General features: G+C 42.4%; 1 protein-coding gene across 1 annotated transcript in view; it reads right to left on the reverse strand.

The window, feature by feature from the left end:
* Positions 1–23,866, reverse strand: part of Dpp4 (dipeptidyl peptidase 4) — a 90,070-nt gene extending 66,204 nt beyond the window's left edge. Inside the window, exons 1-2 of the mRNA XM_052724514.1 lie at positions 23,430–23,866; positions 22,853–22,937 (exon numbers count right to left, since the gene is read on the reverse strand). Of these exons, the coding sequence (XP_052580474.1) occupies positions 22,853–22,937; positions 23,430–23,435 (91 nt within the window). The 5' untranslated portion in view covers positions 23,436–23,866. The remainder of the gene's footprint in view (positions 1–22,852; positions 22,938–23,429) is intronic.
* Between the last annotated feature and the right edge of the window lie 1,149 nt (positions 23,867–25,015).

The raw sequence follows: 25,015 nt of genomic DNA on the forward strand, positions 1-25,015 counted from the left end.
GTTTTCGGCACGACCTGGGACATGCCGTTCATTTGACTTATTGGTTCAAAGCATTGTGCCAGCCAAGGAAAGCAATTAATCATATGTTACCCATCAGCGAATAAAGAAATGCAGTCCTCTCGCATTTAGAATTTTAGGAAAGAGATTAGATGTATTCTGCTTTCCTTCCTTGGCTGAAACAATGTTGAACCATGTGAAAATGGCAGTTGTCAGTCATAAAAATCAGAATAGAGGCATTCAAAATGGATCAGCCTAATAATAAACTCCTACTAAAGGACTGGGGCAGTATAGTGAATCCTAACTTCAGGATCAGAATTATTTCCAAGTGAAAAGTGATCCCAGAATGCTAAGATCCAGATAAGAGAGACGACAGTTTGGCAGAGTTGCCTTGATTTTGGCCAGTGGTCACAGCGTGTGTAAAGCATATTTCCTTTTCAATAATTATGCTCATTCATCATTAATCTTTTGCCTCTTGAACTCTGATTTGTAATATTGCTACTTTGCAAAGATAAACTGTTTTGGAAATTAAATAGCTAATGAAATACTTCTAAAGAGAAATGTACTCCTTATGACTCACAAATACATGAAGTTGTTAATAAAAAAAAAAAAACAGGCAGAAGAGGTATCTGGTTATAGTTTGTGGGTGCCATATGGCAACCAGTCAACATTCTGTACTGATGTTTGTTTCTGTGATGAGTACAAAGAAATAAAACAGGTGTTAATTCAGAATTCACTCTTATAAAATATCAGCCTTGACAGACAAAGAAAGAAAAATCAGTAAGAAGAAAGAAGCGATTAATGGACAGGCTTCTCAGACCCTGAGGCTGGGTTACACAGCCAGCTCCCATCTTCACTGAGTCACAAAACACCAGAAGAATAGCATAGCAGGTGGCTTTGAAAGCCAAGGACCTGGTTTTGAGCACAGACTTGCCTATTGCATGTGGGCTTAGGGGAACTATTGAATCCTTGCTATGACTCAGGTCTAACTCATTTCAGTAGTTTTAAGAGGTGCAACCTTGAGAAGAGGTGACTAAGTCCTGAAGATCCCACTCTCGGGAATGAGTTTAAGCCTTATAAGAGGGGTGGGAGGAATGAGTCCCTCTCTTTTACACCATGTGAAGATGCTGCTGTTAAAAGATGTCATCAAGAAAGCAGTCTCCTACCCAATGCTGAACTGGCTAGCACCCTGACTTTGACTCTCCCATGTTCTAGAACTATGAGAACTAATTGTCCGTTCTTCGTAATTATCCAGCCTTGGATATTTTGTCACAGCAGCACAAAATGACTAATACAGAAATTGGTAGCTGCGAAGTGAAGAGTTGCTAAGCAACATTGGAACTGGGTGACTGATAGAGCCTGGAATTGTTTTGAAGCACATGTCATAATGTGCTTCGTGCTGTTGCTGTGAATGTAGCACTGAGGGCAATGTTAGTAAGGGCTCCAAAGAACAGAGCTTCAGAGAAAGACTCAGTCTTCTTTGAAATTAATCTAAGTGATCATGTTAAGAATGATGGGGGACAGAATCAACTAACCTTGGGGCTCCTAGGAGCTCAGAGAGACTGAACTGACAGCCAGGGAGCCTGCATGGGACTGATCCAGGCTCTAGATATATGTTACGGTTGTGTAGCTTGGTCTTCTTGTGAGACTCCTAATAGTGAGAGCAGGGGCTGTCACTGACTCTGTTATCTGCTTTTGTGACCCTTCCCTCCTTCTGGATTGCCTTGTCCAGTCTTAATAGAAGAGGAGGTGCCTAGTCTCACTGCAACTTGATATGCCATACCTGACTGACATACATGGGAGGCCACCTGCCCTTTTCTGAAGAAAGACAGAGCAGGAGTGGATGGGAAGGGGAAGGAAGGTGAGGGGGAAGGGACTGGGGGGAGAGAAGGGAGGGGAAACCTCAGTTCAGATGTAAAAGAAAAACAAACAAATAAATGGTGGGAAAAAAACAAGGACAGCACAGGCCACTCTGATGAAGTCTTAGAAATGAGGACCATCTTTCTGGCAACTGGAGGAAAGGCCATCTTTTCTTAGAGTGGCAAAAAACTTTGTGGCTATGCTCTAAGGCTTTCTGAAAAGTAGAATATAGGAGCTATGATCATGATTTGGTGAAAGAAATTTCTAAGCAAGGTGTTCGGGGTATTTTGTGCGTTCTCTTAACTGTCTGTAGCAAAATACAAGAATAAAGGCATGAACCACAGAAGGAGTTGACAATAAAAAGGGAAAACAGAGCTGAAATACTTGGAAGGGAGCCTGCGGCTGTGCGTTCCAGTCTGTTTAATGGCGCTCAAGATGAATGCCACAGACTGGCTATGACATGAGCAGTAGAAGTTTATTTGGCTAATGGTTCTGGAGACAGGAAAGTACAAGATCATTAGTTCATGTCTTATAGGCACCTCGCTGCTGAATTCTAGAAAGACATGAAGTACCACATGGCAACAAAGTCTGCAGGAGAGGGCAAAGGTATATGTAACTTCCTTTTATAATAAACCTGCTTCTGCAAACACAACAATCATCCACTTGACATAGTGGAGCCCTCACTACCTGACACCTGCTGTAAGCCCCGTCTCTAACACTTCTGCACTAGAGTTAAATATTCAACACAGAGATCACAAACCACAGGATTATTCAAAGAGACCTCATCTCAGGTTATTTCAGAAAGCCAGAGGGCCTATACAGAGAACTATTTTGGTAGCATTGCTCTAGAAAGCCCTAGTAGGACAAAGTTCAGTAGAGCAATGAGATTGAGTCTGCCAATGAGATTCTAGAATTGGGCCAGAATGGGTGAACTAGCTCAACATGCCAGCCTGGGGAAGTCAGAGGCACAAGACTTCAACCCAACCCATAAGAGATGCTGTATGGGTTGTGCTTAGCAAGAGACCAAAGATCTAACCCCATTGGGTTTTGGACTTACCCAAGACCTAATATTCCTTTCTTGCCTTTTTCTCTCTTTTGAAATAGTAACACCTGTCACATTTCTGTCCCACCACTGTAGTTTAGAGCATGTAATATGCTTAATTTCAGTTCCACAACTGGAAAAAACCTACCTCAAGATGAGTCGTCTCTTGAGTTTCATTCATTTCTGATTTAAATGTGACTGTTCACTTGGCACTTTTGAGTGGATGCTAGAATTAACTTCATGAGTTAAGAAAGGTTACTGAACGTACCTGGCATGTGAGAAGGACATGAATTTCAGGGTGGTGGAATGCTTTGGTCTAAATGTCCTTCAAAAGTCATGCGTTAAAACTCTGTGTTGTGGTGTTAAGAGACATGGCTTGCAGACATTACATGGAGAGAGAGTCCTTGGAACTCACAGCTCTAAATGGAATGTCTCCACCAAATCCCAACCCTCAGAGCTCAGGGAACCCCGCAGAAGAGGAGGCAGAAAGAGTGTAAGAGCCAGAGGGGATGTAGGACACCAGAAGAACAAGGCCCTCTCAATCAACTAAGCAAATCACATATGAGCTCACAGAGACTGAAGCAGCAAGCACAGGGCCTACATGGGTCTACACTAAGACCTCTGCATATATGTTACAGTTTTCAGCTTAATATTTTTATGGGACTCCTCAGTGTGTCAACAAGTGGTTCTCTGATTCTTGTGCCTGCTCTTGGGGCCTTTTTCCTTCTGTTGGACTGCTGTGTCCAGCTTCAGTGTGATGGGTTTTGTTCTATTTTATTGTATTTTATTTTGTCATGTTTGCTTGTTATCTCTTAGAAGCCTGATTGTTCTTTTCTAATGAGAGGCAGTATCTTAGTTAGGGTTTCTATTGCTGTGAAGAGACACCACGACCATGGCAACTCTTACAAAGAAAACATTTAATTGAAGTGACAGCTTACAGTTTCAGAGGTTTAGTTCATTATCACTGTGGGGAGCATGGAGGCGTGCAGGAAGGCATAGTGCTGGAAAAGGGGCTGCTATATGTTGACATGCAAGCAACAGGAAGTAGACTGTCTCACTGGACTTGGTTCACATAGGAGACCTCAAAGCCCACCTGCACAGTGACACACTTCTTCCAACAAGATCACACTTCCTCCAACATTGCCACGCTTACTCCAACAAGGCCACACCTCCTAATAGTGCCACTTCCTTTGGAGGCCATTTTCTTTCAAACCACCACAGACAGAAAGGGAGTATATCTGGAGGGGAGGAGAGATGGGGAACTAGGAAGGGTGGAGGGAGGGGAAGCTGTAATCAGGATATATTGCATGATAAAAAAAAATCTATTTTCAACAAAAGGAAAAAAATGACAAAAATAAGAGACAGGGCTTGTAGGAAAGTGATTGAGTCATGAGTCTGCTCTCATGGAGGAATCAGAACTTTATAAAAAAAAAAAAAAGCTGGGGTGAATTAACATGTCCTTCTGTCCTGCCTTTCTGCTATTGAAGAGATATCACAAAGGTCCTCGGCAGACACTGAATTCTATGTAGTGCAGTGGTCCTAGGCTTCTCATCCTCTGTAACTGTAAGACAATTTTGTTTTTCACTAATTACCCATTCTTTCGTATTTTGTTATAGCAACACAAAATGGCTAAGATAGGCATTTAAAGACTCAAGTTTTCAATTCACAAATTTGACATAATAGCATTGTGAGGCTTAGGGAAGTTTTCAGTGATGAGATGAGGTAACAATCTGATATGCTTTATTCAAGACCTAGATTTAGGGAACTCTACAGCTATGCTGCAATGTGTATTATTGTGTCGTTCCAAGCATTCTATAGAAAGAAAGGAAGAAAGAAAGAAAGAAAGAAAGAAAGAAAGAAAGAAAAGAAAAGAAAGAGAGAGAGAAAGAAAGAGAGAGAGAAAGAAAGAAAGAAAGAAAGAAAGAAAGAAAGAAAGAAAGAAAGAAAGAAAGAAAGAAAGAAAGAAGGAAGGAACTGAAAAATGTCCTCTGGAGCATCTAACAATGATGTTGAGACTAATAATTCAACGTCAAGAAAATAACAGCCAATCAAATTTTGCTATGTTACTAATAGAATTATATAGTAAGAAAGAACAGCTTAGAAACCCAAGACTTTGCTCTGTTTGGGATATACACACTTCCTACTTTAAGAAGTACACCTAGCAACCTCTGACCCCCACCTACACTGAGCTGCCTGCATACCCTGCTTCAAACCATGGAATATACTTTTATGTTCAAAACAACCAACAGTGATTCCCTTTTCATGGACAGTTTCTATGCTAATATATCTTTAGATACTTCTAGGTATGGGGGTGAAAAGGTTGATCCAGTTCACACTGCTCTGGGGCATGTGAAATAAGCTATTATATCCTCTGAGTGATCTTTTAGAGAGAATGCGCTATTAACATCTTACATCTTTGCCTAATTGGATGTGCAAACAATTAAAATCAGAAACATCAAGTGTTGTCAGTGTTTTTGATCTTAGCCATTCTGACAGGTGTAAGATGGTGTCTCAGATACATTTTGATTTGCATTTTCCTGATGACTAAGGATATTGAGCAGTTCCTGAAATATCTTTTAGCCATTTAAAATTCTTCTGTTGAGAATTCTCTGTTTAGATCTGTACCCCATTTTTTAATTGAATTGTTTGGTATTTTGATGTCTAGTTTCTTGAGTTCTTTATATATTTTGGTGATCAGTCCTCTGTCAGATGTGGGTTTGGTGAAGATCTTTTCCCATTCTGTAGGCTGTTGTTTTGTCTTATTTATGGTGTCCTTTGTCTTATAGAAGCTTCTCAGTTAAAGGAGTCCCATTTATTGATTGTTGCTCTCAATGCCTGTGCTACTGGTGTTATATTCAGGAAATGGTCTCCTGTGTCAATGTGTTCAAGGCTACCTCCCACTTTCTCTTCTATGAGAGTCAGTGTAACTGGATTTATGTTGAGGTCTTTGATGCACTTGGACTTGAGTTTTGTGCATGGTGACAGATATGGATTTATTTGCAATCTTCTATATGTTGACATCCAGTTATGCAAGCACCATTTGTTGAAGAGGATATGGAGTAAGGGGAATACTCCTTCACTGATGGTGGGAGTACAAACTTGTATAGCCACTTTGGAAATCAGTATGGCAGTTTCTTAGAAAATTGGGACTCGCTGGGTGGTGGTGGCGCAAGCCTTTAATCCCAGCACTCGAGAGGCAGAGCCAGGTGGGATCTCTGTGAGTTCGAGGCCAGCCTGGGCTACCAAGTGAGTTCCAGGAAAGGCACAAAGCTACACAGAGAAACCCTATCTCAAAAAACAAACAGAAAGAAAGAAAGAAAGAAAGAAAGAAAGAAAGAAAGAAAGAAAGAAAGAAAGAAAGAAAATTGGGACTCAGTCTATCTCAAGACTCAATGATACCACTCTTGGGCATATACCCAAGGAATGCTCAATCATACCACAAGGACACTTGCTCAACTATGTTCATAGCAGCATTATTAGTAGTAGCCAGAACCTGGAAACAGCCTAGATACCCCTCAACGAAAGAATGGATAAAGAAAATGTGGTACATTTACACAATGGAGTATTTCTCAGCTGTAAAAATCAATTCATGAAATTTGCAGGCAAATGGATGGACCTGGAAAAGATCATCCTGTATGAGATAACCCAGACCCAGAAAGACAAACATGGTATATACTCACTCAAAGGGGATACTAGATATAAAGCAAAAGATAATCAGACTACAACCCACAGCTCCAGAGAAGCTAGGAAACAAGGAGGACCCTAAGAGAGAAGCATGGATCACTCTGAGAAGGGGAAAGAAATGAAATCTTCTGGGTAAACAGGGAGGGCAGCAGTAAACGGGAGGGGATGGGGGATGAGAACATGAGGGAATGGGATGGTTGAGTTGTGGGGAGGGATGGAGTGGGAGAGCAATGAAAGAGGGAGCCATTATGTGGTTAGGGAGAAACCTGATGCTAGGGAAATTCCCAGGAATCCACAGGATGACCGCGGCTAAGACCCACAGCAATAGTGGAGAGGGTGCCTGAACTGGCCTAACCGTGTAATCAGATTGGTGAATACTCTTAACTATCATCCTAAAACCTTCATCCAGTAACTGAAGGAAGCAGGTGCAGAGACCCACATCCAAGCACCAGGCCGAGCTATGGGAGTCCAGTGGAACAGAGGGAAAAGGGATTATGTAAGCAAGGGGGGTTCAAGATCATGACGGGAAACCCACAGGGACAGATGACCTGAACTTGTGGGAGCACATGGACACTAGACTGACAGCTGGGGAGCCTGCCTGGGACCGAACTAGAACCTCTGCATGAGAGGGAGTTTTGTTGCCTGGTCTGTTTGTGGACCTCTGGCAGCAGGACCAGGATCTATCTCTGGTCCAAGAGCTGACTCTCTGAAGTTCATTCCATGTGGTGGGATGCCTTGCTCAACCTTGATGCAGGGGGTGGGGGTGGGGAGTGCTTGGTCCTGCCTCAACTGAAAGTGCCAGGCATTGTTGACTCCCTATGGGAGGCCTTACCTTTCTGAGAAGTGGATGGGAGTGGGTTGGGAGAGGTGGGGGGTGGGGGAAACAGGAGGAGGGGAGAGAGTGGGAACTGTGATTAGTATGTAAAATGAATAAAAGAAGGAAATTTTTAAAAATTTAAAAAATTAAAAATAAAATCAGAAACATCACAGGAAGGAATGTACTGGGTAGACAAAGGGTTATGTAACCCAAATCTGTCCATCAAAATATGAAAACATCCTCTCTAATTCCTAGTAGTTAGCTTCTTCTTTTAAACTCCAAAGAAGATGCTCCAAACAATAACCAGGCTCTTGAGTATTCTTCCACTTGGGCGCCCTGCTGTCTTTCTAGGAAGCCTGGTTTCCTTGCCAATTTGTAGTCTGTATGTGTCTCCCCACCCCCCAATTCTTCTAAAAAGACATGAAACTTTAATCATAAAGAAGACACCAAGACCCTGGAAACAGTTAAGCTTGTTACGTACCTCAGGGTTTTGAGTTCAGAATGTGTGTATTCTAAAACCTCAGACACAGTTCTTCCCTGCACTCAGCATTTTCTTAGACTTTCTTCTCTGTTTGTGCATCTGTGCAAACAATTTTTATACTGAATCTCTCTGCTTAAACACCTAGTGTGACTTCTAGGTTAGCATGAAACCTTAGTAGATACTCATTCATCTTACCTAGAAATAAAGTCTGTAGCCACTGTAAGATTGCAATATCTAGATCTGGAGTTGCAGTTTTTCTTGAATGACTGAGTGGGAAATAATTTGGGTTTTGTGGTTGATAAGTTGTCTGGCCTTTGTTGTAGCTATTCAAGTTAGCCTTTATAACTCGAAAGTCATTACAGCCAACCTGCAAATGAATGAATGGTGCTGTATTTCCATAAAACTTTATTTACAGAAGCAGATGGCCAATGTGGAGTGTTAAATAAGTACCTCGACATTTCTCAAAACAGTGAGCAATAAAACAAAGCGCACACCTCTCAAGATTAGATTAACAAGACACTGAGATTGATGTAGAGGACCTGGAAACAAAATGAACACAGCCCCACAGAGCTGCAGAGAGCAAATGGGCCCCGTATTTGGGTCAAGACGAAACAATGCTGCCACTGGTGTGGAATGATGAACCGTGTTGACTGCCACAAGGGAAGGTCCAGGAGGATCCACACGGAGCCAAAGCTACAGAGGGCCGCAGGTTCGCTTATTCCTTTTGGAGGCAAAACTAACCTTTATTCTGATGATAGCTACTCTCTCACTCCTTGACAGAATTCTCTTGGGAATAGACAAGACATAACCACAAGGGCCTAAACGAATGCAACAAGGGTGTCTATGCCTTGCTAAGCTGCCTGACGGTGTGCGCCAGTGTAATCTGAAGTGATGAGAGAGAAACTGGTGAAGGAGAGAGCTTCTTAAGCATGGGGAGAAATGACTCACAGACCGTATCAGATGGCTTCAGCCTAGGGGTAGTTTCCCTGATGACAAATATCTGTAAATGATTGTGGAGAGATATTGATGAAGGGCATTATCAGCTGGGAGTGATCAGCTGGCATTTGGAAGAGTACTCATCACTTAGGGAAGCTGGAAAACTCTAATATTGACTCACTGAAGAACTTTCCAGAAAGATTTATAAGCATAATCAACAAAGCTGCTCTTTGGGACAGATGTTCCTAATCCAAGATCCAAGGAAAAGCAATCATTGGAAAATGTCCCACAGAAATGGTTCCTTTTCCAGTGTAATTTAGCACCATGGGGCACATGGTAAATGTTACTACGTTTCAAGCCCCTAGGACTGCTAAGAAACAAAAACACTTGGAAATGCATCCAGAATCACATTTATGGCTCCTCTAGCATTCTTTTGGTGTGCTGGACAGTTTTAGGCATTGTGTGGTTTTTTTTTTTTTTTTTTGGTTTTTCGAGACAGGGTTTCTCTGTGTAGCTTTGTGCCTTTCCTGGAACTCACTTGGTAGCCCAGGCTGGCCTCGAACTCACAGAGATCCGCCTGGCTCTGCCTCTCGAGTGCTGGGATTAAAGGCATGCGCCACCACCGCCCGGTGGCATTGTGTGTTTTATTAACTAACTTTTTCATCTTTGCCTTACCCAGTGTTAGAGATAAACAGACCAAGACACTGATAGTTGTAACCAAAGTGCCATGACTAATAAACACCCAAGCCACAACTGAACAGGCAATTGGCTCCAAGGGATGTGGTTGTGACTTTCTTTTAAACTTCTCTAAACATCTGGGCAAGTAACTGCACGTGGCAAGTGCTACGAGAGCAGATTTTGTGACCTGGTGGGAGTGAGTTAGGTCTTACGTAGGTGTAAATTCAGCGCTTGCAGCTAATTGCAATAGGCAGTCAGCTGAAAGTTGGCCTGCCCTGTTGATACAAATGTAAACTATTTTTATATTCCTGTTTAAGATAATTTGTATATTGATACAAATACGGAACTATATTTGTTATAATGTACATATATTTCTACTCTTATTTGAAATATTTGTATATTGATACAAATGTAAATTTATATCTGTCATACTTTATGTAGGTTCTACTTCTGTTTAGGATATTCGGTATATTGATATATATTTAAGATTATTGTCATATTGCATATCACACTACATACTCCTACCTCTGTTATAAATATCGATATATATTTAAGATTATTGTCATATTGCATATCGCACTATATACTCCTACCTCTATTATAACATCTTGTGTATTGTCACAATTTTGAAGTCATCGTTCTTTACCATACACTTGCTTATAGACTGTTTGCCTTGTTTACGTGAAGCCTTAGTCCTTAGGTTATTTCGGTAGATAAGACTTACAGATTTATAGTCACCTATGCTTGTCATCTCTATAGTTACATTAGTTAGGTTATCCAGATTTACAGATACATAGGTCAGATGGACAGGTAATCTTCAAACACTTCATAGACCTAGAGAATATGGCATTTAAATAACTTAGAATTCTGTTGATGTGAGACATAATTGCTCCTGGCTGCACCAATTTGATCCCGAGAGAATGTTGGGCTTCTAAGACATTTCCATTTGGAAGGTTGTCTTCTTGGCACAAAATGGCCTACTGGGCAAAGAACTGCCCTTGCCTCGACGGCTGACAGTACTAATGCAATGCTATCCTTTCTCGACAAGCGGGACACAAGGAAAGCGACCACTGTACTCTGCCAAGACAGGGTAAGATGGTCTTTCAGAATTCCTGCTTCTGAAAATGGTCTGTCAGATACTTTAGGCCTGTAGCCAATTTGAATGCACCAACAATGCTGAGAAACATTAGGTGACTGTCCAGGCTGCCAGCTGTCTCGGTCTACTCTTGCAAGATTCCCGAAAGTTGCTTGCATCCATCTACCATTTCTCAGGTACCATTATATTCCTTCTCAGGTCTTTGATGGGATTGAAGACTAGCAGTTATAGTTACAACTTAGTAGATAGAACATATTAAGTATTAGATTCAGGTTCTTTAGGATAGGACACCTTTTGGAATGATCTTTGTAACATGCCATTTACCTATGCTCTATACTTCTCTGGATTATAGTATGTGTTTCTTGCTTGATATTGTTTGCATTGGTTGTACTTCCATCTTATCTAGGTCATTATCCCTCATTATTCCTGGACAATATTTGATAACCATTCCTTTGCATATAGTCTTGTATTAGGTTAGAACTTTCTTATTTAGACAAAAAGGGGGAGATGTAGTGGGTAGCCATTCCAGCTTTGATCTGGAAGTTCCAACCCCCATTGAGACTTCGGCAACTGTCACGCCTACAAGGCGGGGCCAAGGGAGGCGCCTGGGGACCCGAGATCTGGATCGGCGGGCGCTCTCTCTGTTGCGGGACCCTGGATAGTGGAGGTGGACCGAGCAGGGCTCCAGAGAACACCGCTGGACTGTGATACACCTTTCCCAGACTCCGCGACCTACCTATTCCTTAATTTGTAAGTTACGCCATTAAATAAATCTCCTTTTAACTACGTGGAGCGGCCTTAATAATTTCACCAATACTGCCCATGGACCTGGAGGTGACATGAGAGGTGGCTGTTCTCCTTTCACAATCAGAGAGCAGCCTCTGGAATGTGGTAAGGATGGCAACTCCTGGGAGGATCTGATCCATCGCCATTCCCTCTTCCATGTGATTTCCATCATCTTTCCTCTAAACTCGAAAAGTAGTCAGGTAAGTCTCCTCAGTACAGGTTTCTTTCACTTTTTTATTTTTTTAAGGATTCCTAGATCTTAAAATTGCAGAATGCTGAATAATGCATGCCCTGTGATAATACATTCTGAAGAGTATAAAATTACCTAATGGAAAACCTACAACTTCCTCTTCATCAAAGTCACACAGGGACTCATTTCCTACCAGACTCATCCTTGTGCCCCTGGCCCTCCTGTTTGCTTAATCTTTTCAGTTCAGAGGGATGCGGATTCTTCCTTTCTGACAGCCCCTGGCCATCCTATGCCCCACAGCCTTGGTTTCCTGACTTGCAAAGGGCATGGTCATCATCTCATCATTTCCCTTTCAAGCATTTCAATTTCTCTTCACTATTTACTTCTTCCTGGTCCTTAAGAGTGCATGAGGAAGATCGCTCATAAGGAAATGCTTGCCAGACCTTGCTACCTCTTTGAGCCATCTGCCTATTCTCGTGTGCTAGCGATAGCCTCCCAAGTAAACAGTCTGTCTCTGTATCCTCAGTTCTCTTCTCTCACCATCCCTCATCATGCCTCGGTCCATCACTGCTCAGCCCAAACTTACCTCTTCTTCCCCATCTTCTCATAGTCTTATTTTCTACACCAGATATTTGGCCAATTGATCAAAACATTTTATATCATTCTTTGAATACACAATCTAAATTATCTTTCTTCATCAGATTATAATTACACCAATAAAGTGAATGCACCTTTCTTTGTTAAACCAACTAGCGCTGTGCAAATAGCAGTTTTACATGATCTCCTGCAGGATGATGTGAGTCTGTATTTATGAACATATTATGTAAGGAATGAACTGAGTTACCCCATGTTGTCCTCTGACTTCCATACATAGGCTGTAGCATGAGCATTTGCACGCACAAATAAGTGTTAAAAAAAAAAAGAATACTCTTCTAGTGATAACTCTAATTCACATACAGTGCTATTCAATGTTATGGGCGCTAGAGATATAACTGAAGAAAACATGAAATACTAGCTCTCTGGAAGCTGGCATTCTAAAAGGGGGGACTTGTGAGCAAAGAAGTCAGCAGTGGTGCAAGCCAGGTGGTAATAAGTGCCACGGAAAAACCAAGCAGGGAGGGAAGAGGAGTGTTCATTTCGGGATGTTTCTGTTTTTACCAGGAGAGATTGAGAGGCCGATGGATAAGAAACATTTGAAACAAGATCTGAAAGTGAGCAAGGGAGCATCATACAGACTCAGGCAATAGTTTGGGGAGAAAGGGGGTCAAGTGGGACCAGCTACCGAGAGAGAGGAGGGAGCTCAGATGGATGGGGCTCAGACTTGATGGCCAACTGATCACTGCAATAACTGCTTTCACTTTAAGGAGATGGGAAGCCACTGAATGGTTCTGAGGTGAGAAGGACATGATTTGCCTATGTTGAGATATGACCACTGCATTTGTTTTCTATTGCTGTTCAACAAACTACCACAACCTCAGTGGACTAATAACCAATCCCACCTCCTAGTCCTCAGCACATTAACCCTGAGTTCTGTAGGTCACCAAGTCCAGCCAACCATAGCTGGCTTTTCTGCTCTGAGTGAGCATGAAATCAAGGGTTGGCTGGCTTGGATTCAAATTTGGAGGCTCTGAGGAGCAATCTGCTCCCAAGCTCACTGTACTGTCCTCAGGTTCATTTCATTGGGATTGTGAGGCTGGAGTCTTTGTTTATTTACTGACTCAGAGTCAGGGCTGCTCTCCCCTCCTAGAGAACGCTTCTTATTGGCTTCTTACTAAAACAGCAGGCAGGGTCCTAACCTGAGAATGAGCAGGAAGTGCAGCGGAGGCTTGAGGGGTCGTACAAAGAATCCTCTGTTAAGGGAGTGGGCAAATCAGGGGATTTCCAGAAATGGTTTCCCCACGGACACAATAGACCAGAAGTGAGCTATGAGTCGGGAGCAAGGGGCCACTCTGTCCTGGGTTCTGGATATTCTCTTTGGTGTGGTCAAACTGCTTCCATTTAGACAGAATTGTTGCTATTCCTACTAACCCTGGCTTCCCCAATACACACATACATACACTAAAACTTAAAGGAGTTGAGACATCAGCTAGATTCTTTTGTCCATGTAAAACTGTCACAGTTTCTAGGGATTTGAGGTTATTTTACTTGCTTTTCATTTGTTTATTTTGTTTTTATGACCATTAATTATTTTTGTCTTACTTTTCCTGAATTAATTTTTATAGGTCTACTTTTTACCATCTTTTAAAAATCGGCTCATTTAGGGCTGGAGAGATAGTTCTGCAGTTAAGAGACTGGCTGCCCTTCCAGAAGCCCCATGTTTTATTCCCAGCACCCACATGGTGCCTCCCAACCATCTGCAACTCCAGTCTCAGGGAATCTGATGACCTCTTCTGACTTCTTTGAGCACAGCATGCATACAGTACATATGCATACAGTACATAAGATATGCATGCAGGCAAAACACTCATACACAATAAATAAATAAATAAATAAATATGAAAATTTTGTTGCTCATTTTATATTGAGTGTTTTTGTCAAGGTATATGGCTGCAAACTGGATAAAAATGTGATAGTTTTTATGTACTCTTTTGAGAAACTGGATAGTAATTTTCTTTAAATGTTTCTGACTTCCTCTATTATCTCAAATTTGTATATTAAATATTGCAAATTCAGTTCTTTCCTGCTTATAATTTGGAGGCCAAAATAAGGAAAACACTGGAATCAGCATGCCCTTGGGAAAGGGGAACGTTAAAATACAGTCTTACAATAAACTCAGGTAGTTAGGGAAGCAAATGAGAAGAGAGTTACAAGATCTAGTTCTCTGGAGAACAGAGATAGCTTGATGCTTGTCTTTTTTTTTTTTTTTAAAGATTTATTATTTATTATGTATACAGTGTTCTGCCTGCATGTATGTCTGCAGGCCAGAAGAGGGCACCAGATCTCATTACAGATGGTTGTGAGCCACTATGTGGTTGCTGGGAATTGAACTCAGGACCTCTGGAAGAGCAGCCGGTGCTCTTAACCGCTGAGCCATCTCTCCAGCCCGATGCTTGTCTTTTTACTGGGAACTTATGTCCTCCTAATGCAAAGAACAGAGAGCAATAGCAAGATGGATGGCAATCTCATAGCCCATCTCTCTTCTGTCTTTCAGAATTCTCAATTCAGCTAAAATGGTCCCTCTTCCCTGCACTAAAGAAAGAAGTTCCTCTTCAGTCCTAGAAGGCTGACGTTTATCAGTCTAGTCCAGTCATGGTGATCTGTTTTCCTTGCTGATAATTAGTTTAAAAATAGAGAAGGGACAACATTTTAGCCAATGTTGAAGAAAGTCTGCCTCAGGTCAGGGGGTTTCTAGAAATAGGTTCCCCATTGAAGCAATAGGAACAGCATCCCCTCCTTCCCTAAAAGAGCCTTGTGAGCAGATGATGCAGCGAGGTACAGTATCAGCTGTAGTACAGCTGTGACCAACCAGAACAAAAGACAGGAGAGATCCTGTAGAAGACACGCTTGAGGAAAACTGCCACATATTGTGAGGGTGACAAAGTGGAAAGGCAAAACGATCTCAGGCCTTGAGAATGTTCTCTGGTAGTGATTCTAACAAACTAAAACACTGCCCTTTTTCTAGACTTCCAGTTAAGCAAAATGCTGATAATAACACAATGATGAGACTCTGCATTTTAAACAACTGGACAGGTTCTGGTTTCCTACAGACAAATATAAACCATTTGACATAATCTTCATACCGAATCCTGGGCATGTAAATTGCTGGGAACTGAACATATAAGTGTGACTTGCATACTTAGAGTCAGCTTGAAGACTGGGGGAATGGAAGAATTATATTTATGCCCAGTAATCATTAATCTTTCTTTTGTGCTTGGCTAGTTTCCATAGAAGCTTTCCTGGCCAGGACTTGACATTTGCTTTTGAATGCTCCCCTAGCACTTTGATCATTTACTAGAAGAGCTCTCAGGTCTCTTATTACAGTTAATGTCCAGGTTTCCTTTAATATTGTGAACCATTTGAGGACAGAGGTCAGAGCTATCGTCTTTACATCCCTCCTGACAAAATGCCACCATTTACAACATGCTCCAAGGATATTTGCTGAACAGGAAAACTGCAAAGCTGAGCTAGAAGTCTCTGAGCTTGGCCTTGGGAGGAGAATTGGCCAGAGGCACTTTCACAGATTAGTTCATGAAAATTTCCACTTGGGCTACTCAGCTGGTGGCTCTAGGAATCTTCTGCGCTCCTCCCTCATTCCTCACATTCCTAAGCTGCCTTACCTCTGAAATATAGCTCACTAAAACAAACTTACTTCATCTCCAGGACACCATCATCTCCCTTCCCACAGGTACTAACTAGCCCCTGCCCCAAAACACTGTGCACCCAGGAATCAGAGATACATATTTTCAGTGTAACTAATATCATGCCATACTTGTATTTAGACCCTCTAGTGGCTCAAAATCACACTTAGACTAAAAGAGAAATGCCCTTCTGTATATATCATTGCCCCATCCCATTTGACTTTTCTTTTGTCACAGTTATTTGCTACCATCTGAATTGATTTCTGCACTTGCCTGTAATGCCCCTGCAGTAGACTATAAAGGCCCAAGGAAGGTGGTCCTTATGCATATTTCTTGAAACTCTTAACATTAAAAAAAGTGTTATTGGGTTGACAAATACTGCCATGGTTACTCTAGGACTTTAGTCCTGAAGAGGTGATAAGTCTCATGCTTGAAGTAATTATATTGTATGGAGTAAAAGAAAAAGTAAGTATAAAAAACAAGACTCACCCATAAGATTTGTGGTTCTGAGCTTAGGTAAGGTAGGTATGAATAGGGGCCAGCTAACTCAGATTAGGGACTGTGAAGTCGAGGAAGGCATCCATTGTGGTCCCACATTTATGCTCTGTTCTCACTATTCCATTTTCTCCATTTATACAATCTGAGCCACCATGGCTCCCAGAAAGCTAAGAACAAGATCACTACAGGTTTTGGCTCTGACTTAAGTTACTTCTGTGCAGACCTAAGATGGATAAATTATATAATATAAGCTCATGGATCTATTTTGTTCACACAGTGAATCAAATACTGAAGAAATGTATACATCCTCAAAGAGAGAGAAGGGTCTATAAGCTATAGAAAAGCATCATATGCAACTATACTTTGGAAGCACAACATAAAACTGAAAACCCTATACTTGGAAACTAATAAAACAGCTCAGAAGTGCTAAGTTTGTGGTTTCAGGTTATTCTCAAATTGAGAGGCCACCTTCTTGTGGAGGTTGTAATGGAGCTGTGAGGACTAGAGGTGGAAATATTTACAAGATACTGATATACATCAATGAAAGGATTAGCATTTAGTCATAAGGCAATGATTAAACTTTAACTCTGAAAAACTGGCCATCAAAGCATTTCTTCAAATCTATTATTTCTGAGAACTGACAAGCTCAGGGGAGACTAAAAGACGAAAGATTTGGATTCCCAACACCTAGTACTTACTTGCAAGCTCTAAGCTTTCCATATTCTAGTGTCTTTAAGTTTTAAAAGATAAGATATGAATCTCTCTCTCTCTGAAATTGACTATTCTGTGAAGATTAGATGGAATAATATAACTTGTATTGGAAACAAAGCAAGTGTAATATAGTGTTGGTGATAAATCAGAAGGAGTTGTTATTACTATTACTACTTAATGTAATACTATTAACAAAGCAGGAGTAAAAAACAGGGACAATTAAGGGGACACAAGAAGAAAAAGACCGCCCAACACACACACACACACACACACACACACACTGGAGTCTGCTTCGAGACTTGCCAGTTGAGAGTGAGAGTCAAAAATACAATTAACAAAACTTCCTGTAAAGGTTATCTATATAGAGATATTCATTTTATACAGAGATCTTTTCAAATAACAATTTTTAAATAGCCACGAACCATGTTTAAGTCCTAAGCATATGTGCCTTTCAAAATGGTCTTATATCTTGTCCTAGATGTGAACCCACAATTTTCTGGATATTTTACAAACAAGCCTATAAACATGTTAACTCCCGGCGCAATCTTGTGTACTAGGTTTTATCTTATCAGCTGTAACCCTGTCCAGTGCACCCAGTAACAACCCTATGATCTCATCGAGTTCTTTAGCAACCCTTTGAGATGTAACTTCAGAAGGCACCAAGATCTTTCATAAGGCTATTGTAAAAACACATAAGCTCAACTCCTTCCTGAGAAGCTCATACCTATGCTTAGGTGTATCCTATTCTTTCCCTGGATGCTTCTTTCCATTAACCTTCTATATTAAAAATCTCTTTGTAATGCACTCCAACTCTTTCTCATACTGGCATGTCCTGAAATTCTTGTTGTGAAGTCAAGGATCCCAGCTTCACCTGAATGAGTGGAGGTCTCTGAAAGGGACTTCTTCTGTTTTTGCAGGTGGCGTCATGGAGCTGTGTCTCTTGGCTCACTCCTACTCTCACTGTCAATAAGACCATTCAAAAACAGAGATGCTGGCCTAGGGTATCCCAGGGGTTAGAGCATGTGCTCAGCACTCATGAGGCCCTTAATTTAATCCTCAGGATTCTCCAACATCATTTAGGGTTATTGGGTGGGAAAGCCTGGAATGTTCATTCTTTAAGTTGTTGCCTGCATATAGCTTTCTATCGGAATAGAGGCCTCTGGAATAGGCTCTTTTCCTCAAAACATTTAAAACATAGAGATTAACAATGGAGACATTATGTTATAGCCACGTAAATTAGAAGCTGTAACAATTATGTTAATAAGACTCAGCTGATTTTATACTTGATCACAAGCTAACAAAATGACAGTCGGGTTTAACAATATCAAGTATCAGCTAGAGGCACATACATGGTCTATGTATGACATATCTCTACTCTACAGAACACTGAGAGTGTTTATTAAATTCTTTGGCATCCATCCTCCAAGATGGTACAGTGATATGCACCTTCTGGTGTTTGTTAGCCCCACCCCACCCCCCGGTTATATTGGGGTTGTTCTGTACTGCTAATACCAAACACCACAATTGATGTTGTGATGGCCACTTCTGAGACTAAGTCATGACAGGCACTAGGCCTTCCTGCTTAGCCCTTGTGATTCCTTCAAGAGAACTGCATCTATCTGCCTTGCTGACTTAAGAGGCTCACAGCAGGGAGACTTAGGTCTCTGGCTAAGCACTAGGTGAGTGATCTTGCATAGGATGTTAATTCAGTTAACCTTTCAGGTGACAACCTCAGGAGAGACCCTAAACCAGAATCCCAAGGTGATTCACACCCAAATTCCTCACTCATAGTCTGGGAGATAATGCCTGTTGTCTCAAGCTTTGGAGAAATTCGTTCTTCATGAAGAAGTAACTTTTTTTTCTTTCAAATGGAAATGCTAATAGTACTACTTTCTCTCCAAGAATTCTCTTAAGAATTAAAAGAAAAATACATAGAGACCCTCAGCCCAATATAAGGCACAACTATCATTTCACAATTTCACACTTGTACACTTTCTCTCCCACAAAGTAAGCTGCTTCTGCATTATTTCTAGCCACCTTCGCCTGGGGCTTCAGAACTTAATATGAAAGGCACACCATGCCAGCTCTGGTCAGCCGCTTTAGGTTGTGATTCTTTGACCATTAACCAGGCCAACAATCTTGTCTTTCCCTGCCTCTGATCTCTTTGGAGAGGAGAGGAAAGGATTCCAAAGCAAAGAAAGTTAAGGCTCATGCTATAGTTAGGGAAACGAAAGTCCAAATTGCTGGCCTGAAAAAGACCAACCACGATGACAGGAACACTCAGGAAGGCTGACAGTGGTTCACTGAGCTTTTATAGAACAGGGCATGGAGAGATTGTCCTCTGAAATACACAAAGCTTCCTTTCAGGCTCATTTCTGTTATTTCAACTGGGAATGGATCCTGGATTCTCTCAGGAAACTTTATAGATGTGATCTTTTCTCTCCCTGGTGGTTCCTTTCTCCTCATATTTGGGTTTTCTTTTAGTCCTGGGGGTGGATCAGAAGTCAAGTTTCTTATGAATTAAAAGAAGGTGTTAAGGGAATTTACTGTGGAGCAGAGAAAGGAGAAAAAAAAGAAAAGAGAGAAAAGAAAGAGAAAAAGAGAGAGATTTCTATTCCATAATTAAACTGAATAATAAAACTATTTGACAACTAAATGTTTCAAATATCACACTATAAAGTGAAGTAGACACAAATTTTGAATGAGAAAACTTCATTTCCACTTGGCTGCTTGCTACTCTGACAGGTAGCATGTGTTGATAGTTTCATTGCTGATTCTCTGGGAAACACAATGTAACATGTCTCTAATAAGGTAAGTGGAAGTTTAAAGAGAAGATTTACATCCACTACACATACACCAAGCGGTGAAGTTTTATTTTTATTTTTCCTAGAGAAGGAACTTCCGACTTCAGCTAACTTCCGACTTCAGGAAGCTTTTTATCTTTACAAATAAAAAGACAATACTCTGAAGTCATCCCCTACCCCACCCTTTCCATGTGTTTAGTACATCTGGTTTTGTTGACGTCAGCATTTCATAAGGAAACTCTTGACCTTGTCTTAAACTAACCTCTCAGGGGAAGCACTTGGGTTTGCTCTTCCGCTGACCTTTTAGCTGTTTAATTCTTTGTTTTGCACATAATCTGGGGCTCTTCTGTCTTCAGTGAAGTCTCCTTCCTCTCTTTTCTTTCTCCCTCCTTCAATTCCCCATTCTCTCTCCCTCTACACTTCTTCCCTCCTGCTTCACCATTGCCGGAGGTGGTGTGATGTTAAATCTTGGGCGTGGGGTGGGGCGGGCAGGCCTCTCATCATCTCATCAGGCTGAAACTGGGTTCCTGCGTAAGAATCCCTTACTATGTGGCACAGCCCGGGAAAGGTATTGCTGACCTAGTGGAAACGCTACATGCCTGGGTTGTCACCTCTGCCCCTTCAGATAAGGTAAGAGATGAAACAGGATGACTTTCATTTTCTATCTAAACACACAGGAGGATTCAGAAGTAGAAAAGAAAGAACAATGTGAGTGTAAACAATCTACCAGGAAACCAGGTTTCTACCAGGTCCCCAGGAGGCATTCTCTGCTACCCTCCCCCACACTTTCTTGAGGTTAACCAGTCACAAAAAGTGTAGTCATTCACATCTGAGTAGCTTCCAGCTTCCAAATTGTGAACTGCACCTTGTTTGGGGCCACGTTCCTTGCTTTTCATTCCAGTCTACCCTACTTCCACTCTCAAGCTCCCAGGAGTCCAGGCGCTCGAAATTCCCCCATATATTAAAGGGGGAGGGGAGACTGGAGAGACAGCTCAGCAGTGGGTGAGAGTGCTTGGAGAGGATCAGGGGTTTAATTCCCAGCACCTACAAGATGGCTCACAAGCATCTGTTACTCCATTCCAGGAAATCACTACCTTCCTCTGACGCCCATGGGCACCAGGTATCCAAGTGATACCCTAGCGCAGGCAAACATTCGTACATAAAGTAAAATATACACATCTAACTATACATAATTTCCCATAGCCTTACATCACCTAGGGATTGAAGCTCACTTATTACTCCTGCGACTCTCTGCTTCTTCTCTGGCCCTCAGACCTGCAGAATCCCAGAGCACAGAATATGATCATTGTGTGTGTTGTCACATAAGTCATGCATGTTTTCTAAATCTTCAAACTTTTCCAGATTCCCTAAAAGAGAGCTCCTTCTGGTTCTTAGGGCAATGTGCTCAGGCCTCCCTAGTTTAAATCCTAAGAGTCAGTAAAGGCGGACACTTGAGTCTCTCAGGAAACCCTCTGAAGAGGAACATCCTTGATATTTTGTTTAGAAAAGAGAGTGGATGCTGTTCATTGAAAGGGCAAAACAGGCCCTCCAGAGTCTGAAGACTTTATCCAGTAAAGTAGAAATCTCACAATTAGTGATAATTTGAGCAAGCCCTTTGAAGGAAAGCAAATTGGGCCCCAAGATTATTTATTGTCCATCTCAAGTGGGCTTATCCATAGGCCATATCCCACTAGTTTCCCTTGAGGAAGTTCTATGGTTACAGTTTTTCCTGGGATACTGTGATGCCTCTGTGGTTTTGTGAAGAAAAATCGGCTATCTAGGCTACTTTGAGATTGTTTGATTCTAGATATGGCTCATCTTTTCTTCACATGGATTTTTGAATGTTATTTATTTATTTTTTAATTTTTTTTTATTTACTTCAAGATAGGGTCTCATGTCTTCCAGGCAGGCCTTCAGTTTCCTGTGTAGCTGAGGATGGCCTTGAACTTTGGGTCCCCCTTCCTTCTGGGATGACAGAACTCCATTGCCTAAAACAGGAGTAACTACTGATATCTTAATTCAATATTACCAGCAGCGGGTTCAATTATTAATCTTTGGTACCTTTGCTCCATTATGAAATGGAATGTTTTTGATAGCGCTACATACTAACTTTCAATTGTTGTCTTGAAATCTGACTAAGGCCACTTGACTCCTTTTCCACCCAGAGAGGCTGGTTCAGAGTATGCACAATGTGCAGAGAGTAATTCAGAGTGGTCCACAGGAGAAGGAGAGCCAGGGGAGACCCTCGTTAGCTATTCTCACTCGTTCCCACTCAGTAGTGGCACCCCATTATCTGTTTTGTACCAGAAACTGAGGCTAAACTGGAAGGTTCTGGTAAGTTGAAAACGCATGAGGGTGACTTTCAAGGAAATAACCCTCTAAAAGCTGACTATTTTCAGGTCACTACATTATGCTCAGTGGCGATTTAGTGCCGCAATATTTCTAAAATGGTAAAATAATTGCTTCTCTATAACTTGAATCTTACAACTGACAAATTCTCGTCACACCTGAAGGAAAAAAAGTCTCTGGATTTCTTTCTTTTTCTTTTTTCACAATTATACCATGGAGCTTGCTTTCTTAGTTCCCACTCCACTTAAGAAATTCTCCTCATTGCTGTGTTTAGGATTTTCGAAGGATACTTTGAAAGATGGACAACCACAGCCTTCTCAAATCAATTTAAGGTTAAGATTTTTGCAATTACATTTAATGAAAAGAAACCACGCCTCTCTCTCTCTCTCAGTTTCAGGAAGTGTGTGTTTGCTTTACACAACAAAACGAGGAAGCCTCAAGGCTTACCACCTAAACACTAGAGACCCCAGAAGCAGCAAAGACATGGAGTCTGTCACTCTTCTAGGCTATAACCCGGTACACTGGTCCAGGCCCCCAATAAACAAAGCCCACTTTGCATGATCACATGTCACCTGACCCCATCTCCAACCACTCTTATCTTTGTAAGATGTTGCAAGGTTTCTACCTTTGTTCAGCAGGACCAGTGGCACAGTGATGACGGTGACAAGCGCAGCTACACCAAGCAGTCCCAGGACAACCTTCCACGGTGTCTGCAAGCAGGCCAGATTGCAAACAATTAGAGAGAAGCCTTTGTTCCTCCCTTGGGAACAGGACTAGGATCTAGGCCCCTTCAGAGGCAGAGGGGTTCGCAGGTGCACGAGTAGACTGGTGGGGTTTGGGGTTCACTCAGGCAGGAACCCTTGAATTTTGGCCCGGAGCGTGATCTTGTGATCTTGTTGGCTTCTCTCCTCCCACCCACTCGTCTGAAGCCAAGTGAGGGTGCCGCGTGCGTTCCACGGGTGATTATCCCCAACCTCCAAGGCTCAGTGCCTGGGTCTCAGTAGGACACTCCACAAATCTAAGGGAGAAGCAAGTGCAGGACGGGACGCTCCTTCGCCTGTTAGGGTGGCCCGGTGCCTTCCGCCTTAATGGCAGCTCCAGATTGCCTCCAGGAAATCTGGGGCAGTTTGGGGAGAGTTTGGTGAAAGGGCACCCACAACCCAAGCCTGGGGCCGGGGAGGTGCGAGGCGGGGTGCACTCACCTTCATGGTCGGGCGGCTCCTCTGAACTGAGCTCTGAGGCTTGAGCGCAAGCACAAATTACCGCGCGCGGAGACGGACGTCCTGCGCCGCTGCTCTGTACGCAGTCACCCTGCGCTCGCCGCCAAGTTTCGGCCCGAGTTAAACATTAGTTAGCGCCAGGCGGGCTCAGTGTAAAGGCTTCGGTGCGTAGAGCGGGCGCGGGGCAACGGAAGAACCAGGGAGTGGCACACGGGGCGGCTGTGAGTCCGGGGGCACACGGAGGGCAGCGAGCCCCCTTTGCTGAAAGGGACATTGCACATTGGGGTTGAACTGCTACTCCCTTGCGTGGACAAACGAGGGAGCTGAGGTCCAAGAGGGCATAGAGTTTGGCAGAGTCACGGCTCACTGACAAAACTAACCACCAGGTCTCTGTCTCTTTCCGGGAGAGGTATGTCAGGCTGAGAGGAGTTGAGTGCTCCAAGCTATCTGGCGCTGGCAAAGGGCAAGAAAGGGTGACTGTTTACTTTTGAATGACACTTCGGGCTGAATATCTGTGTTAGTACTCCCCAGGGAATATCCACTTGTTTTGCAGGCGTCTTCTTATCAAGACACGAAAAATAACACTGCCACTTACATGAGAGGTATTTAAGCACCGCTCTACAGTGTATTGTGTTATTGTACAGGGAGGAGGATTATGCAGGGACATTAAGTCACTCCACCATGAAGTTGCGGAGCTTCAATTAAGAGTGCAGGCAGGGCACTGCTAGAACGCCAAAGCCACGTGACCTTAGGTTTTCATGCCTCCACAATTCAAAGGAGTGCATTTCTTTATAAATCATCATGCCTGGCATGCCATACAAATGGACTAAGATACATAAAATGTCGTCTTTATTATGTCTCCCAAGTATCCATCTGTTTCTACCTCACCATTCCCAATACTTAAGACGTTGAATCAAGACTTACTGGAGTCCTGGGCTGGAGCTGAAGAGGTGGTCTAAAAAGGTCTACAGGGAAGACCTTCTCATTGCTGTCCATTGGTCTAAGCACTTGGGGCACTTCCAATAGTGGAGGCAATTACAGTAGTGATAGCCACATCAGCCTTGGGCTTACCCTGTAAGCCTTCACCAAGGGTCATTGGAGGGAGTCTGCAGGATAGATCATCCTGTTTTCTGGGATAAATCTTCCATTCATACACGACTATTTCCATACTCAGTGCACAGTTCGAGAGACTTTCATGTATCAGCCTTTTGATGGTGTTTTTAATAAATTCTCAATCAATCAGCTAGTCAACATATTAACCACCACTGGAGTCGGCATAGAGATCCCATCCCATCACTCCTTTCCCCCACAGAGTGGAAAGGTAGGTGGACCACCAAGGTTCTGTGTCTTAGGAAGACTTTCTGAGCAGGGCTTTGATATTAGTAGCTATCCCCTGAGGGCAGTACTGGCTTTCTTTGCTAAAGAAGGATGCTTCTTGCTCCATGTTCTTTGGTTACAGGGCACTCTCCACAAAGCCACTGAGGGAAAGAGTTGAGGGAGAAGCGTTAACCTGATGGGAGGAGGCATGACGGAATCCCAGTTCTCTGCAGCAGTGCTTGCCTTTGCCT

This window comes from Peromyscus californicus, unplaced genomic scaffold (assembly GCF_007827085.1).
Source record: "Peromyscus californicus insignis strain IS unplaced genomic scaffold, ASM782708v3 Scaffold_7__1_contigs__length_154581171, whole genome shotgun sequence".
In the NCBI taxonomy this organism is placed as follows: domain Eukaryota; kingdom Metazoa; phylum Chordata; class Mammalia; order Rodentia; family Cricetidae; genus Peromyscus; species Peromyscus californicus.